This window comes from Indicator indicator, chromosome 26 (genome assembly GCF_027791375.1).
Source record: "Indicator indicator isolate 239-I01 chromosome 26, UM_Iind_1.1, whole genome shotgun sequence".
Classification (NCBI taxonomy): domain Eukaryota; kingdom Metazoa; phylum Chordata; class Aves; order Piciformes; family Indicatoridae; genus Indicator; species Indicator indicator.
In genome coordinates this window covers 913,625-931,092 of record NC_072035.1, presented here as the reverse complement: position 1 = coordinate 931,092, position 17,468 = coordinate 913,625, and the positions used below count along the sequence as shown (strand labels likewise).

The 17,468-nt window shown below is 54.1% G+C and overlaps 1 protein-coding gene across 1 annotated transcript; it reads left to right on the top strand.

Annotated features, from left to right (window-relative positions):
• The first annotated feature begins 517 nt into the window (after positions 1 to 517).
• GGT1 (gamma-glutamyltransferase 1) lies at positions 518 to 13,853 on the top strand. Its single transcript, XM_054392739.1, has 12 exons — positions 518 to 681; positions 1,316 to 1,443; positions 1,679 to 1,768; positions 3,027 to 3,219; positions 4,281 to 4,438; positions 6,346 to 6,495; positions 7,030 to 7,166; positions 8,298 to 8,485; positions 10,433 to 10,560; positions 11,416 to 11,528; positions 12,504 to 12,617; positions 13,710 to 13,853. Exons 1-12 carry the CDS (start codon positions 518 to 520, stop codon positions 13,851 to 13,853), a joined length of 1,707 nt encoding a protein of 568 aa, XP_054248714.1.
• Positions 13,854 to 17,468: the final 3,615 nt, after the last annotated feature.

The window sequence follows — 17,468 nt, the reverse complement described above, 5'->3', positions numbered from 1 at the left end:
ACAAGTTATGGATGAAGGGAGGTGACACAGGTTGTGGATGGAGGGAGGTGACACAGGTTGTGGATGAAGGTAGGTGACACAAGTTATGGATGAAGGGAGGTGACACAAGTTATGGATGAAGGTAGGTGACACAAGTTATGGATGAAGGGAGGTGACACAAGTTATGGATGAAGGGAGGTGACACAGGTTGTGGATGAAGGGAGGTGACACAAGTTATGGATGAAGGGAGGTGACACAGGTTGTGGATGAAGATAGGTGACAGGTTGTGGATGAAGGGAGGTGACACAGGTTGTGGATGAAGATAGGTGACAGGTTGTGGATGAAGGGAGGTGACACAAGTTATGGATGAAGGGAAGTGACACAGGTTGTGGATGGAGGTAGGCGACACAGGTTGTGGATGGAGGGAGGTGACAGAGGTTGTGGAGGAAGGCAGGTGACAGAGTGGTGGCAGCAGGAGGCTGGAAGGGCTGCTGTTGTGCCTGGGTGGTGCTGATGCCCCTGTCTCTCCCCCAGGAAGATGAAGAAGCGCTGCGTGGTGGCTGGGGTGCTGACCGCAGCCCTGCTGGGCCTCATCCTGCTGCTGGGGCTGCTGCTGGGGCTGCGCCCAGGCGCGGGGGACAGCCACATCTACAGGAGGGCAGCAGTGGCCACGGACGCAGGGCCCTGCTCTGTCATTGGAAGGTACCCAGGCCTTGTGCTGTGACTTGCCCTTTGCCCTGCCAGCTCTTGCTGAGGACTAAACTGCTCCTTGGCTGATGCCCATGTGCCAGCCTGGCCTTTGCCCAGCACAGATAATCTCCAATGGCCCTGTAGAAAGAGTTTGCCACAGGAGGACCTGAGCTTGCCCCATGCCTGACCAGGGTGGCTGCAGCTGCTCAAAGGCAGCAGGGCAGGCAAGGATTCCCTAGGTGCACGACCAAGGGGAACGAGAGAGGCTTTCCAAGCTCCTTTAGGACCCATCCCTCAGGCTGCCCTGCAGCTGTGGATGCAAGGTGCTGCAGGTTTCAGCCTCCTCAGAGTGGTTGTTTCTCAAGTGTGAGGGCTGTCTGGGATGCCTGGCCCCACTCAGACACCTCTCTGTGTTTCCAAGCTAGTTTGGAGGTGTCTCTGAATGAGGACTGATCTGCACCTAAGCTGTCAGGACCTGTTCTCAAAGGTGACAGCAGCTCAAAACTTCCTGCTTCTGAGGGAGCTGTAGCCTGGGTGTTGACAAGCATGCATGAGAGCCTGTGTCACAGCTGCTCTGAGGAGATGAGCCTGCTGCTCACAGGCAGCTGAGGCACTCTAACATGTCACCTTCTCTTCTGCTGCACAGGGACATCCTTCAACAAGGTGGATCAGCAGTGGATGCTGCCATTGCAGCTCTGCTTTGTGTAGGACTCATGAATGCTCACAGCATGGGCATTGGAGGGGGCCTCTTCTTTACCATCTACAGCAGCACAGGTAAGGGACAGGGCCATACATGTCTGGAACAGTCTGAGAACTGTTTCTCTAACACAGGTAATTTCCCCTCCCTGAGGAAGGTAAAGGACTGCCCCTCACAGCCCCTGGGGGAACGTGCTGGCCTCACAATCATTGCCAGGAGAACAGCTGACATTGACCAGACTTCTTCAGCAGGGGCCATGCCTGTGTGCTGAGGCCAGAGCTAAACATCATCTTCCTTGCTCTGTCATTAAAGGAAAAGTGGAAATCATTAATGCAAGAGAGGTGGCTCCAAAAAATGCAGCGGAGGACATGTTTGGAAACAACACCCAGAGCTCGCTGAAAGGTATGGCAAAGGCTGCTCTGCTCCCACAGCTCCAACCTCAGCTGCTCCTGACATGACTCAGTCTCTTAGGGCTGGGTTCTTCCATATCTACAGCGAGAAATTTCCTCTGCTTTGCACAGCCTGCAGACTCCATCCTGGCAAGGAAGCTAAAACTAATGTCCTTCAAACTAGTTGCTCACCTCAGCACTTCCTGCTTGTCACTTCAGAAATCCAAGGCACTGAGTGTGACCTGTGCCATCCCTGCCATCTTTCCTTTCATACAAGAAAGCTGGGGAGGGACTTCTTAGGGTGTCAGGTACTGATAGGAATGGGGGCAATGGAACAAAACTAGAAATGGGTATATTCAGGTTGGATGTTAGGAAAAAATTCTTCCCCATGAGGGTGGTGAGACACTGGAACAAGTTACCCAGGGAGGTGGTGGAAGCCTCACCCCTGGAGGTTTTTAAGGCCAGGCTGGATGTGGCTCTGGGCAACCTGACTTGGTGTGAGGTGTCCCTGCCCATGGCAGGGGTGTTGGAACTGGATGAGCCTTGAGGTCCCTTCCAGCCCTGACAATTCTGTGATTCCTCTTTGAAGGAATCTCTGTGGAACACCTTAGTTCTCAGCCATTCAAGTGTCCTCCCTAAATACCATTTGTGGTGGCTTCAACTTTTGTGCTCATTCCTAGGATCCAGAGAAGAAGTCATTTTCTTTCAGGGAAGTATTTTTTTGTTATCATAATCAGAACCATGAACTACTTCTCTTCCTGGTTCCTCCTGTGGAGGGAGTTTGAGAAGTGTGTTGAACTTCTGGGCAATGACAATAAATGCAGGGCAGAAGCAAGCTGCTGTGTCACTGTGCAGTGTAGAAGCCAAGCTGCTGCCATTGTAGCACAAGGCTGCACCTAAGGCATTTGCTTGACTCTGTCCACAGTCTGTGCCCTCTTACTGCAGCCTGCTCTCCCCTGCAGGACTGCAAGCTGCAGGCAGCTATGAGAGCTTCTGTGTTCTGAGCAGCTCTTCTCTGGCACAGAGCCTGCTGAGGTGAAAAGACCAAAAAGCTTGAGCTAGCAGCCAGAGGACAGAGGTGTTCCAACAGTCCAGAAAAGGCAGGCAGACAATAATTCTGTTAGCATCCTATGCATGAGCTGGCTGGGTCATAACTAACACAATCCCTGCCTGAAACAGGGCTGGGACAGAAGCCTGCTCTACCTCCTCCTCCTCAATTCATCACTTTCTTTCATGCCATGGAAGATTAATCCATTCCTTATCTGCTCCAGGGGGACTGTCCATTGCTGTTCCAGGAGAAATCCGTGGGTATGAGCTGGCTCACAAACGCCATGGCAAGCTGGCATGGAAGGACCTGTTTCTGCCCAGCATCAAGTTGGCCAAAGAAGGATTCCCTATTGGGAAAGGCCTGGCAGCAGCCATCAAATCAAAAGAGGAGGCAATAGAAAGCAAGGCCTCGCTGTGGTAGGTAGAGCAGGGCCCATCCTAGGTGAGGAGTCTGTGTTGTGGCAGGCAGTGCCTGTGAGCAGTGTGCCTCCCCTCCGGGCACTCTCTGTGCCCAGCCTGCTGATGTTGTCCTACCCACCTGAAGCTGCTAAATCATGTGGCCAATGTTAGGAATGTTCAGTCCTGACCTTCAAAGGAGATAAGTTCTGCTCTTGAAGTCCTTTTGCCTGAGCAGGGTGGAATGAGAGCACCTGCTGGGATGCCCAGTCTGATGGCAATGCACTCCCTCAGGCTGTCAGTGCCCCGAGCTGATCTTACTTGCATCTGGGGCAATTGCAGCCTCCTTGAGCATCTCATCTGTCAGGCAGTGGGACTTGGGGGCATTTCTTGTCCTCAAGCAGTACCTCTGGCCATCCACTTTTGGCAATGACTATGAACAGGAAGGGTTTTAAATGCTCCTCCACCACTTCTTGCAGTCAAACCCTTCATGTCTATGTCCAACCCTGCTTGAGGTCATGCTTAATCCTCTCTCATCCTTAAAATCTCTGCCAGCTGTGGGTTTGTTTCCAGTCCAGTCTGAGCCTATCTCCTGTACTTCCATCTGGCAGGTCCACATTCATGATCTGTGATGGGGCAGCTAGAGAGCAAACTGCCTACCTTGAAGTGCTCTGAGAAACAGGGATAGAAGCTCATTGTCCTGGACTCAGTGGAAGCTTTGAGCCTCATAGCATCACAGTCTGTGCCCTGAACTGCTTCAGTTCAGGGACTGTGGCCACTCCTGGGCATCCTGAGGCAATTGTTGGCCCCTTGGGCAGGGAGGGTGGCTGCCTCCATGACACAGCACTCCCTGCTGCAGGCTTCCCTGAGCACACTCTGAGCAATGTGGAACTTCAGGTCAGAAACCACTGCTCACTTTTGTGCCCCAGTGCAAGACCCCAGGAGTGCTGGGGCACGGCTCAGGCAGCAGCTCTCTCTCCAAGCAGCCTGTGGCATGAGCAATGAACCACTGTGTCACCTGGCACAGCACAGGGGCCCTGGAGCTTGCCTCAGACCTGACCTTCTCAGTCTTTCTCTGCCAGTGAAGTGTTCTGCAGAGAAGGGAAAATTCTGCATGAGGGAGACATTATCAAGATGCCCAAACTGGCCAACACCTACGAGACCATAGCCCTGGAAGGAGCTGATGCCTTCTACACAGGGAGCCTGGCTGAGCAGATCGTGGAGGATATCCGCAGCGCAGGTGAGAACCAAGACTCGACTGAGGGAGGTTCTCTTGCCCCTCTACTCTGACCTGCTGAGACCTCACCTGCAATATTGCAGCCAGCTCTGGGCTCCCCAGCTCAAGAGGGACAGGGATCTGCTGGAGAGAGTCCAAGGGAGGGCTGCAAGGATGCTGAAGGGACTGGAGCAGTGCCTGGGGAGGAGAGGCTGAGAGCCCTGGGGGTGGTTAGTGTGGAGAGGAGAAGGCTGAGAGGGATCTGATCAATGTCTATCAATAGCTGAGGGCTGGGGGGCAAGAGGGAGGGGCCAGGCTCTGCTCAGTTGCACCCTGGAATAGGACAAGGGGCAATGGATAGAAACTCCAGCACAGGAGGTTCCTCCTCAACAGGAGGAAGAACTTCTGCACTGTGAGGGTCCCAGAGCCCTGGAGCAGGCTGCCCAGAGAGGTTGTGGAGTCTCCTTCTCTGGAGCCTTTCCAGCCCTGTCTGGATGCATTCCTGTGTGACCTGTGCTGGATTCTATGGGGTTGGACTCAGTCTCCAGAGGTCCCTTCCAACCCCTAACATCCTGTGATCCTGATCCTGTGACCCTGCCCAGCACAGCTTGAGTGACCCCACGGCTGCAGCTGAGCACCCACACAGCAGCCACCCACCTGCAGCAGCCTTGGAAGCAGCTAGAGCCTGCTGCTGGCAATGCTGCCTCTGGCAGCTGTGGCAAGAGGCCAGCCAGGAGAAGGCATTAGCACTGCAATGGATGCATCTGAGACCCGGTCAGACACAGCTCTATCTTCAGATGTATTGTCCATGCATGTCTGTACCCTGCAGCCTAGCAAGCTTGGGTGCTGCTAGGCACAGCTTAGTCGATGCTGCTGTTCCAGCAAGTTTCTACCTAGAGCAGCACACGCAGGGTGCTGTGGTCTCGGCTCCGTTAGTCTCTCGGTGCCGCTAGATGGTGGCAGTGTCGTGTCACAGAATCACAGGCACATTCAGGTCGGAACAGACCCTCAGGATCACCAACTCCAACCCAGAGCCCTGCTCGACCAGGATCACCCCTAAACCACATCCCCAAGCACCACATCCGAACCACCTTTAAACACCTCCAGGCTTGGGGACTCCACCACCTCCCTGGGCAGCACATTCCAATCCCTCACCACTCTTGCTGGGAAAAATCTTTCCTAACATCCAGTCTGAACCTACCAGGCATAGCTTGAGGCCATTCCTTCTTGTTCTGTCTCTAATTACCTCTGAGAAATGACCAGCAGCAGCCTCTCCACAAGGTCCTTTCAGGTAGTCGTAGACAGCAATGAGGTCTCCCCTCAGCCTCCTCTTTTCCAAACTAACCCTCCCAAGTTCCTTCAGTTGCTCTTCATCAGATTTCTTCTCCAGGCCCTTCACAGCTTCCTTGCCCTCCTCTGCACTGGCTCCAGCACCTCCACATCTATTTTTTATTGAGGTGCCCCAAACTGGACACAACAGCTGAGGTGTGGCCTCCCCAGAGCTGTCCTTCCCAGCTGGCATTGCCTCCCTGCTGTCCTTCCCAGCTGGCATTGCCTAGCTGCAGTCAGCCTCACACAGCAGCACAGAGCTTCTGCACCCAACAGCTGCATCCTCCTCCTGCAAAGAGCACCCTGGAGGACATTTTGGTAGCTGACACTGCTGGTGTCCTTTGGAAGCAGAGGTGGATCCACAGGTTTGGGGCTGCTGTAAATCAGCCCAGCTCTGAGCTTAGGCTCTCCAAGCCTCTGCTGGCTGTGTCAAGGAGCGACTGCCCCTCCTGAGCACCCACCTCTGCCCTCCTCACCTTACAACTCTATGGATCTGTCTGTGTGCCCCCTGCCCGTGCTGTGCTGCAGGGTGATGGACAGTACCCCCTCTCGCCAGCAGCTGCCACACGAACCCACAGCTGCAGTTTGCTTCCCTTCTGCAGGGGGCATTGTCACCCTGGAAGACCTGCGGGACTACAACGCCACAGTCATCGAGGACCCCATACAGATCGCGCTTGGGGAGTTCACCCTCTACACCCCCAGTGCCCCCCTGAGCGGCCCGGTGCTCGCCCTCATCTTCAACATCCTGAAAGGTGAGCGCCCCTGGGCAGCAGGGGCTGGGCAGCTCCAGGCAGTGCCCCTCAGCGGTGAGAGCTGGGCCTCCCTGGACAGCCCTCCAGCGAGGTGAGAAGGCTGAGAGCCCAGGAGGGGTCACAGGTGCTGAAACTTTCCCCTTCTGCTGTAAACCCGCGGATCTCTGCGGTAAACCAGCGGATCTCTGCTGTAAACCCGCGGATCTCTCCTTCCTACCTGCAATACCAGTGTGAGAGAGAAAGTCTGCTCCTGACTGGGGCACTTCCATGGTCCCTGCCTGGGTGGAGGCTGACTTTGTACTTGAGGCTTCTTTGGAAAAACATTTCTGCAAGGACAAGTCCTGCTGGTGCTCAGCAGGAGCTCAGCACTGCCAGAGCTCCTGAGTTCTCCACACAGAGACTGGGACAGTCCCAGGGACTGCACCTCTCTGGAGGCTGGGGTTCAAGGTCCTGCTATTTGCCAGAGGGTTTTTCAGCAGCCCAGTGACCCTCTGCTTCCCTTGGTGGCCACTACCTTTTGTCTCCTGTTGCCAGGATACAATTTCTCTGCTGAGAGCATCCGAAGCGTGGAGGGGAAAGGTCTGACCTACCACCGCATCGTGGAGGCCTTTCGGTTTGCCTACGCCAAGAGGACCTTACTGGGAGACCCCAAATTTGTCGACATCACAGAGGTACCTGGCCCAAGCCTTTGCTTTCTGACACACCAGGGCTGGCTGCAGCTTGCCTTCAAGAGGGTTTTTAGGAGTGAACTTTGCCAGAGATGCTCTGTGCCACCTGCTAGTGACAGGCACAGAAGTGTCCCCGAATCAAACCCTGAAGTGCTCTGTGGCTCATGGCTGAGCTCTGAGACATAGAAATGGAGGAGACCTTCCTGGTGCAAGGGAAAGCAAAATCCTCAATGCAACCAGGAGGTATATTTAGGGCTACCCTCTCCTTGTTTTCATAGTGTTGGAAGCTTTACTCACTGGATGACATTCCCAACATCCTTGTGGTTCTCTAACCACACTCCTGCCTATAGTAAATGGACCAAAGGATGGGAGAGGGTGAGGCAGGAATCCTGCTTCTCCCAGCTTCACACTTGGTGCTTTTCATCCTGACTGTCCAAGAGCAGCAGGATCTGAGCAGGACACAAATTTACAACTTACAGGGCAATGGTCAGAGCTTGCCTTGGTCTAGCCCTCTTGAGATGATCCCCCTCTCCCCTTCTCCTTCTCTTCCCTCTCTCCTCTTTGAAGCAGGCATAATGCTGCTTGCCTACACTGCATCAAGTCCATCCCCCTGCCAGAGCAGGACCATAAAATCCAGCACAGGTCACACAGGAACACATCCAGATGGGTCTGAAAAGGCTCCAGAGAAGGAGACTCCACAACCTCTCTGGGCAGCCTGCTCCAGGGCTCTGGGAACTTCACAGTGCAGAAGTTCCTCCTCATGTTGAGGTGGAACCTCCTGTGCTGGAGTTTCCATCCATTGCCCCTTGTCCTATCCCAGAGTGCAACTGAGCAGAGCCTGGCCCCTCCCTCTTGCCCCCCAGCCCTCAGCTATTGATAGACATTGATCAGATCCCTCTCAGCCTTCTCCTCTCCACACTAACCACCCCCAGGGCTCTCAGCCTCTCCTCCCCAGGCACTGCTCCAGTCCCTTCAGCATCCTTGCAGCCCTCCCTTGGACTCTCTCCAGCAGATCCCTGTCCCTCCTGGACTGGGGAGCCCAGAACTGTCGCAAGAGACAGAGGTGCTCCAGCCCTAGAGGACCCTCTTCAGCTTAACCTCAGCTGAGTGGCTGCTTTGGCTCTCTCCGGACAGGCCCTCAGGAACATGACGTCGGAGTTCTTCGCATCCAGCCTGCGGGGGAAGATCACAGACAGCAGCTCCCACCCGGTCGACTACTACGAGCCAGTCTACTACACTGGAGACTCTGCCGGTACTTCCCACCTCTCCGTCGTGGCTGATGATGGCAGCGCCGTGTCCGCCACCAGCACCATCAACCAATAGTATGACCTCAGACCTTACTTCCCTCTCAGGCCCTTTGCCATCTTCCCCAGCGGTGGTTCTGTGTTGGTACAAACCACCCCTGGGCTCTCGCCTCCCGCAGTGGGGCAGGGATCACAGCTGACAGGATGTGAGGGGTGGGAAGGGACCTCCAGAGATCATCCAATCCAAGCCCCTGACAGAGCAGGACCATAGAATCCAACACAGGTCACACAGGAACACATCCAGGCAGGGCTGGAAATTCTCCAGAGAAGGAGACTCCACAACTCCTCTGGGCAGCCTGCTCCAGGGCTTTGGGACCCTCACAGTGCAGAAGTTCCTCCTCATGTTGAGGTGGAACCTCCTGTGCTGGAGTTTCTATCCATTGCCCCTTGTCCTATTCCAGGGTGCAGGTGAGCAGAGCCTGGCCCCTCCCTCTTGCCCCCCAGCCCTCAGTTATTGATAGACATTGATCAGATCCCTCTCAGCCTTCTCCTCTCCACACTAACCACCCCCAGAGCTCTCAGCCTCTCCTCACCAAGGCAGTGCTCCAGTCCCTTCAGCATCCTTGCAGCCCTCCCTTGGACTCTCTCCAGCAGATCCCTGTCCCTCTTGAGCTGGGGAGCTCAGAGCTGGATGCAATAGTCCAGGTGAGGTCTCAGCAGGGCAGAGTAGAGGGGGAGGAGAACCTCCCTGGATCTGCTGGACACACCCAGCCCTCAGATATTTATAAACATGCATTAAACATTTATTACTGTTTAATAAATAATGGTGTGGTGGGTTGAAATTACCCCCCCCAAAATAAAATTGCCAGAGCAGCTCAGATGGAAGCAAATGAAGCTGTAGTTGCAAGCAAAACTGCAATCTAGAAATGTGAAATGCAATGAGTATGTACAAGATATACAACAGTTACACACATTTACAATTTCTAAACAACACAAGAACCCCCTCTGGACAAAACCAGGATGTTAGCAACAGCTTCCCCCTCTCCCCTCCTCCAGAACAAGGGGGGGAAAAAAGAGGAGAAAAGCAGAGAGTAGCTTGTGGGTCCTTAGCCACAACAAAGCAATGCAGCTAAGGTGAGAAGCAACCAGCTGCTGTCTGCTAGAGCAAAAGAAGCAGAACAGAACAAGAGTTAGTGTACAAAACTAACTCTGTGTAAGTTATTCAGACCCCCTGGGATTATTTAGACCTCATCATTATTTTCCCTTTTACACCCAATGGTAATTCACTTACATTCTACCACTTTTCTACTCAATCTGTGGGAAATTTTCCTAGGCACAGCCTCAAGCTACCACAGATGGGTAGAGCTGTTGCTGGACACTTCCCTTGCTGAGCTTGCAGCTGGGTGCTGAAGGCTGGGTCCTGGGTGGTTGGGGCAGGAGGCAGGATGTGTGCTCCTTCAGGCTGGGTTCACCCACAAGGAAACGTTCACTGGGTCTGGGGCTTGTCACCAGCAGGGCTGTTGCTCCTGGCTCTTGATTTCCCAGGCCCCTGGAAGGGATCTGAGTTACTGCAGCTGGCCTGGAAGTGCAGGGTTTGGCTGTGAGTGCTGTCAGGAAGTGTTCCATGTCTGTGTGCTTGAGGCTGGGGGTGGAAGGTTCTTTTCTCCACCTTGACACACCTCAGCAACCCCCAGTTCCCACATGTGCCAGGCTGCCTCTGAGCCAGTGCTGCCAGGCTGCCTCTGAGCCAGTGCTGCCAGACTGGAGGGGAACTGGTTGTACTTAGCTGGTGGTGCCCATGGGGTCCTTGCAGGGGAGCCCTGTGGCAAGGCTCTGCGCTGCCTTTCCTCTTTGGTGTGGCTGTGTGCTCGTGGTACAAACTGCTTCCTTCCCCCAAAGGCTGACAGAACGTTCCTACAACAGGAGGGAGTGGGGAGCTGCTCCAGCCACTTCCCAGGTTTGCCACGCAGCTCTCCCTGGCTGTGCTCTGGTTGTGACAATCTGCACCACCTTCTTTGTGTCCAGCTTTGGCTCGGATGTGCGATCCACGGTTAGCGGGATCCTCTTCAACGATGAGATGGATGACTTCAGCTCACCTTACATAATCAATGGCTTTGGGATCCCTCCTTCTCCAGCAAATTTCATTGCACCAGGTAGCTGTAAATCACCTTCCTGACTCAGCCTGTCACTACTGACATGGTGCTGGCTGCAGGGTAGCTGCAGCACATCTGCAGTCAGGCACAGACCTGGGGCTTTCTGCAGAGGACAGGGTGAAAGCCTCTCACCTGGCACCTCTGCCAAAGGCATGCAACCAGCTGCCCCTGGGGCACACTGGAGGAGAAGAGGCTGTCTAAAGAAAAGCTCTTGTGCATCCAAGCCTCCTTCCAAGAACCAGGAATCCTTCCCCAGGGAGCTCTGCACCTGCCAGATGAAATTACCTGGGGCTGCAAAGATTTCCTTGAACTGATTTAAGAGGGTGGAAGGCAGCAGCAGGAGCTGACTGCAAGATGTTGGGCAGCACTGCCCAGCCTTCTCCTTGTGCTGCCTTGGGGGGACAGCTCTGGCTTGACCCAGTTCAGGCACCTGGCCCAGGCTCCCTGCCTGCTCCACCACTGTTTTCTGCAGACCCATCTCAGTGGAGGAAGCTGGGATTCTGCTGCCCTCCTGCAGCCCACACTTTGGAGAAGGACAGGGAGGTAAAAGGACTGGAAGGGAAGTCTCATGGTGTGTACAGGAGGCAGCTGCATCCCAGACAGCCCCAGCTGGCACAGGGCTGTGGAGGAAGGCACCTGCAGCCTCTGCACAAGGCACCTGCACTAAGCTTTGTACTCCAGGAGCGAGGAGATGGGCACAGAGGAGAGTGGAGCTGCCAAGGGCTGAACAAGCCCTGTGAGCTGAGACAGGAAGGTGGATATTGAGGCTCTGGGTTTAGACAGGAAGCAGGAGAGGGCAGTCTGTAAAGCTGCAGGTGGGCAGCTGAGCCTCTGTTGTATCTGTGTGCCCCACAGGCAAACAGCCAATGTCCTCTATGTGCCCCTCCATCTTGGTGGATAAAGAAAAGAAGGTCAGGATGGTGGTTGGTGCTTCTGGAGGAACTAAGATAACCACAGCAACAGCACTGGTATGTGATGGTCTGGGCAAAGTGGAGAGAAGACTGAGGCAAAACAGGGTGGGAGAGAGGCAGTGCTGGGGGCTCAAGGCTCCACCTGTGATGTGACCATAGCTGTGGTTCCCTTCTGAGGGCCAGACCCCAAACACCAGCTCCTGACAGAGCTAAAAGGGTCTTGTATTAAATTATTTCCTTCAGTGACTCTGGGATTTTTCCTTTGGCAAGTTGCTCTTACCCTCTGTGGAGATTTGTGATGTCAGTTTAGCTTTAGCCTCTGCTCTCTGGATCTCCATGATCTGGTCTCTTTATCTGGTTTAGAGCCATTCCTATCCAACATTCTAAGCTTTGCATGGAAGTCACCCAGGGGAGCTAGAAATCAGAGCTCAGCCCAGGCATGGTGCCAGGCCCTCTGACAGGCAGCCACTCCAAAGGTGACTGCAGGAGAAAGCTGGCAGCTGTGCCAGCACACAGCCCCTCAGAGTACCAGGCTGGATCCTGCTTTCTGCTGAGGCAAAGTCCCACAAAAACCACTACAAGCACTTTTCTAAGTCCTGAGGCAATTTGCTCTTGCCAGAGTCTCCAACCTGCAATTGAAGCCTGCAGAGGTGAGCCAGGCTTAGGGAACCTGCTTGACAGCAGCAGGAAGCTGGAGCTGGGTGACTGCTGGGTGCTGGAGCTTAATGAAGCTTCATGCAGCAGCTTCATTGCTGCAGCATAAACCCAGCAGCCACAGTAACCAGAGGATCTGATCCTTTTTCTGCATTACTTCTATGACTCATGGCCTCTCTTTTCTGGAATCCTCCTGGGCATGTCCAATCTGCTTCACTGTAGCTGCATTTTGCTTGGGCAACAGAGGGGCAGCTGGAGCACCACTTACACCTTCTGTGTGCTCTGGTGAACATCCTCACACATCCCTGCCTGTGTTGCTACAAGAATCAGGCCTCTCTGAAGGCAAGGACCTAACTAAGGCTTTTTTGCCTGTCTCAGACTATCATGAACTCCATCTGGTTTGGCTACGATGTGAAGAAAGCAGTGGAAGAGCCCAGATTCCATGACCAGCTGTTCCCCAATGTCACAGAGCTTGAGCTGCAAATGGAGAAGGTTTGTCCACCCAGGGTGTCGGGGGTGAGCTGGGAAAGCATGAAGCTCCTAGGGGCTTAAAGCTGGCACAGGTCAAATGCAGGGTCATAAGGAGCTGTTCCAAGTGTACCATTAGGCTCAGTCCCATGGGTTTAAAGCCTGGTGCAGGCAAGAGATGCCTACACCTGGAACCGAGGGTCTGCATCTTCCAGCCATGTTCTTTGGTTCAAAGGACTTCCAAAACAGCAAACCACATCAGGACCCACACCACCCAGCATCCTGGGGTGGGTTGGAAGGGCTGTGGTTAGTAGGTTGAGAGAGGTTTGCCTTCCCCTCTACCCTGCCCTGGTGAGGCCACATCTGGAATACTGTGTCCAGTTCTGGGCCCCTCAGTTTGAGAGGGACAGGGAGCTACTAGAGAGAGTCCAGCACAGAGCCACAAGGGTGACTAAAGGAATGGAACATCTTCCTCTTGAGGAGAGCCTGAAGGAGCTGGGGCTCTAACTTTGAGAGGAAGAGCCTGAGGGGTGCCCTCATTTGTGTTGATAAAGATGTGCAGGGTGAGTGCCCAGAGGATGGAGCCAGGCTCTGCTGGGTGATGCCCAATGCCAGCACAAGGGGCAGTGGTGGAAGCTGAGGCATAGGAAGTTCCATGGAAACAGGAGGAAGAATTTTTTTCCCTGTGAGGGTGACAGAGCCCTGGAACAGGCTGCTCAGGGGGGCTGTGGAGTCTCCCTCTCTGGAGATACTCAAGACCTGCCTGCATGTGTTCCTGTGTGACCTGTGCTGGATTCTGTGGTCTTCCTCTGGCAGGGGTATTGGACTCCATGATCTTTGAAGGTCCCTTCCAAGCCCTAATATCCTGTGATCTGAGGCAAAATGCTCAGTGACCAGAAGCAGTATTGGCAGCCCGTGCTGAGCACCACCTCAAGTTCCACCTCTTCAAAAGCAGAGCACCCCAGGAAGCACAGGGAGAGAAGCAGCAGGGTGTAGGATTAGACTCACCTGACACAGGCACTCAGCACTGGAGCAGTCACAGGGGATGCAGGTCACAAACTGCAGCACAGGGGAGGCCTCTCTCCCCTCCTGCCCTCACTGCCTTCTGCCTTGCAGGATGTAGAGGAGGAGCTGAGGAAGAGGAGGCACGACACGAGCCGGGTGAGCAGCGGGGCCGTGGTGCAGGCTATCCTCCGGACCGACCAAGGCTGGGCTGCAGCCTCCGACTCCCGCAAAGGAGGCTACCCTGCAGGCTACTGACATGGCCCAGCTCCTTCTGTCAGGGCTCTGGTGGCACTGAGGTGTGTTCAGGGGGAAGATCCTTTAGGTCTGCAACTCAGGGACTTCTCACAGGAAAGAGAACGAGTTTACCTGTGGTTCTATGACCAGAGCTGGCACAGCTCTTCCCAGCCACGGCCGCCGTGTCCCGCAGCAGTCTGAGACAGGCAGGTCCAGCAGGGCGTGCTGTGCTTACTTGAAGAGTCTCTTCTGCCTGGAAGAGTTCGTTACCTGCCTCCTCTCCATCCCATGAAGACAGCCGGGGCACCCAAAGTTTCTGAAGCAGCTCCATCTGGCTCCAGCTGCAGGAAGTGCTTCTCCTGCACGGCGTCAGCTGCCGGGAACGTGCCTGTCCCTTGCTGGAGAAGACATTTGTTTCCTGTTGAGTTGATGGGAGGTATGGGACTCCGGGGACTGGGGGTTCTGAGCTACCCACTCTTAGGTCTGTGCCACAGCAGGCAGCCCAGCTCCAGCCTGGGCTAAGCCTTCACACGCTCTCCACTCTGTTTCTGCTTTTCACTTCGGGGGTTGTGGGGAGGGGGAGGGTGGGAAACGGCTTCAGACTTTTTTTTTTTTTATATTTCTGTTGAGAAGGTCTAAAGGGAAGATGCTACCTGTAAAACTCTGAGCACAACTGAAATCAATAAATATGGAGTCACTCAGTTTCTCTTGCCTGCACAACTGCTACTCTGCAAAGGGCTGGGGAGAGCCTGCGTGAAGGGAGCTCTCCACAGACTCTGGTTCTTTTCTTCATGCCTGTGAGTGAAAAAAAAACAACCAAATCCACATTAATGAAATATTAAACACAAGCTTGTTTTTTCCCCCAGTTTGCTTTGTCCCATGTCATCCTGCAGGTCTGAAATACCAGAGGCTGAGGAAAGAGCTCTAGAAAGGGCTTGCTGCAGCTGCTCTGGTTTGGAGGTAAGTTACCATGGCTCAGACAATCGATGAGCTCTCAGACAGCTGAGATGGAGCAGCCAGGAGTGTCTGTGCCCTATGCATGAGGCCTGTTGGGGCTCACCTGCCACAGGGATTCATGCATCACAGCAGATAAACCTGAGTTGATGTCTTTGGCTGGCTGATGCTTCCTCCCCTCTTCCTTGAAATACACACTGCCCCACGGAGAAAAGGAAAGGCTGAGGCTGTAGGCATCAGGCATTCTTCCCCAGTAGTTCCTGGAACTGGGGGGAGCCTGGTTTCAAGGAATAAAGCCAAGGCTAGCTTCATGCTTAAATCAGAGAGTCCCAGCTTTGATACAGCTGCACTGAATGAGAAGCTTTTCCCAGAGGGTGCCTGGGATGTGCTCTGTGCCCGTTTCCTGAGCTGCCCCTGCTGATGGTGTGTGAGGTTCAGCTGAATAACCCAGAGCCTCTGTGTTCTCCAGGAGTGAGACTGGTTTGGGGACCAAACCTGCATCCTTTTGTTGCTGAACTGAGCCTTGGGCTTTCCTGGTTCTTGCAGTTCCCCAGGAGGTGCCCCTCGGGGGCAGGCTGCTGCTTGCAGGAGGGTTTAGGAAGCTTGGCTACAAACCTCTGTGTGGAGCAGCTGCTGTTTCTCAGAACTCTGTGGCCCTTTGCACTTAAGACTGGCTGAGCTCTGCCTGGGCCATGTGTGAGCTGACAAATAAACGCAATTACTGCTCAGCAAAGGAAGCTTAATGGAATTTTAGCCTACAGTGAGTCAGAGTTCCACCACAGGGAGCCTGAACTAGCCAGGGCTGTGCTCTGAAAGAGGAAGGTGCCCATGTTCTGGGAAATGGCTGCTGGGCAAACCTGCCCTCTGACCCCAGTCTGAGCAACTGGGCTGCTTCCAACAGCTCCAGCGTGGCTCTGGGTCTTATTCACCTTCCTCAACTTCCTCCAGCTAGTCAGAAAAACTCCCCTATTGTTTGTAACCTTGGTTACAAAAACTTCCCTTGTGGCAAGCTCCGATTTTGCCACAGCTAAAAAAACCTCCTGGTGAAAACTAAGGGTTTTTTTTTTTTTGGCTGCATTTGAATTCTTGACTCTGCAGAAATGGATTGGGAGCCCTGATTGAGCACAAACTGAGGGTTTGTGACAAGTGGGCTAAGGCTTGCATTGCAGCCTGCATTGGAAACAAACAAGCAAGCTGTGGATAGAATCACAGAATGGGTTGTGTGTGAAGGCATCTCCAAAGGTCATCTAACCCAGCCCCCCCGCTGCAGTCAGCAGGGACATCCTCCACTAGGGCTCCTGCTCAGAGCCCTGTCCAGCCTTACTCTGAATATCTCCAAGGAGAGGGCCTGGCTGTCTCTGCATGCTGCAGTCACCTGGACACATCTGTCTGTACAGAGGGCTTCTGCCAGCTGCTCTGATGCCACCTTCCACTACTCACACTACACCCAAGCTGTCTTCCTGGCACCAGGCAGAGCAGGCAGTGGTTCATGCTGCACACCCTCCTGATGGACACTGCAGGCCATTCAGCTTGTCTGATCCTTTCAGCTGCAAGAAAAGCCTTCCTCCTGCTTCTGAGCACAACTACCTCTCCCCCCTGCTGAGCAATCTCTTGCTGTGAGCTGCCTGACACAGTGCAGGCTCTAGCAAGCAGGACATGCTGAGGACCAGTGCCAGCTGATTATGGACTGGAGGGTTCACTTCTTTCTCCTTTAATCTAACATCACCACAGTTTTCTTCTGGCAATCATCCAGCCTCTGGAAGGGCTACAGGGAATTGCCAAATCAAAGCTGTGAGAGAGAAGTTACTGCTGGCAGAACCTACGTGGCCCTTGGCTCCCACACGAGTGCCACAGCTTGAGAGAGGAGAAATTCCCCCAGCCAGGCTTGGAAACACTTTATTTAAAATATAATTTAAAGACTTCAGTAGAAAACCAAGCAGCCCCTGTGCAGTGATGCTTCAGAAGTCCATCTACAAGTACAAAAATCATTGCTCTCTTGTTGGTGTGAGTAAGGATGGGGCCAGCCCCAGCTGGGAGGCTCTGGCCCCGAGCGAATTCCAGCAGAAGCGAGGAGATGGCAGGGCAAGAGCAGAGGTGCCAAGGGAGGTACAGTCCTGCAGCTTTACCCTACAGGCCTGGGAGTCTCTGCTGTGGTGAGAGATCTGTGCTCTCCTCCTGTCTGCATTGCAAATTAAGCTGTGGTGGGGTTAAAGCTGCTTATTTGGGCTGCCTTGCAATGTTAGTAGCAAATGACGTGGCAGTGAGGGCTGGGCTAGAGGTAATGTTTCCATGGCTCTGTGGTGGGAAGTTGCTGTGACACTGCTGCACTGGCAAGGTGGAAGGTGTGCTTTACCCCAGGGGAGGTCAGAAATAAAGGCAGTTGGAGGCTTGGTGGCTTGGTTTTGTCTGCCAGTGAAACATGAGGGGTTACAGCCAGGGAGGTGCTGAAGGCTGCCCTGAAGCCAGAGCTGTACTGCCTGCCTCCAGCCACTTCTTGGTTGCTTTTTGGTGAGCTCTAAGCTCAGCTGGGCTAACTAGAAACACCCACAGCTCTTGCTACAGCCAGCATCCAGGCTAGGTAGGCCATGTGGTCCTGGAATGAGCTGCAGATGATGCCTGGTGCTGTGACAGCTTCTGCCACCTAGAACCAATGCAGCCAGGGACTGGTAGCTGAGGTGAGGG

Bases quoted from the DNA above. Each gene is read 5' to 3' on its own strand.
- GGT1 (XM_054392739.1), top strand. From the start codon at position 518: ATGAAGAAGCGCTGCGTGGTGGCTGGGGTGCTGACCGCAGCCCTGCTG. The intron at 7,167-8,297 runs GTACCTGGCCCA...CTCTCCGGACAG, and splicing joins AATTTGTCGACATCACAGAG to GCCCTCAGGAACATGACGTC. The intron at 10,561-11,415 runs GTAGCTGTAAAT...TGTGCCCCACAG, and splicing joins AGCAAATTTCATTGCACCAG to GCAAACAGCCAATGTCCTCT.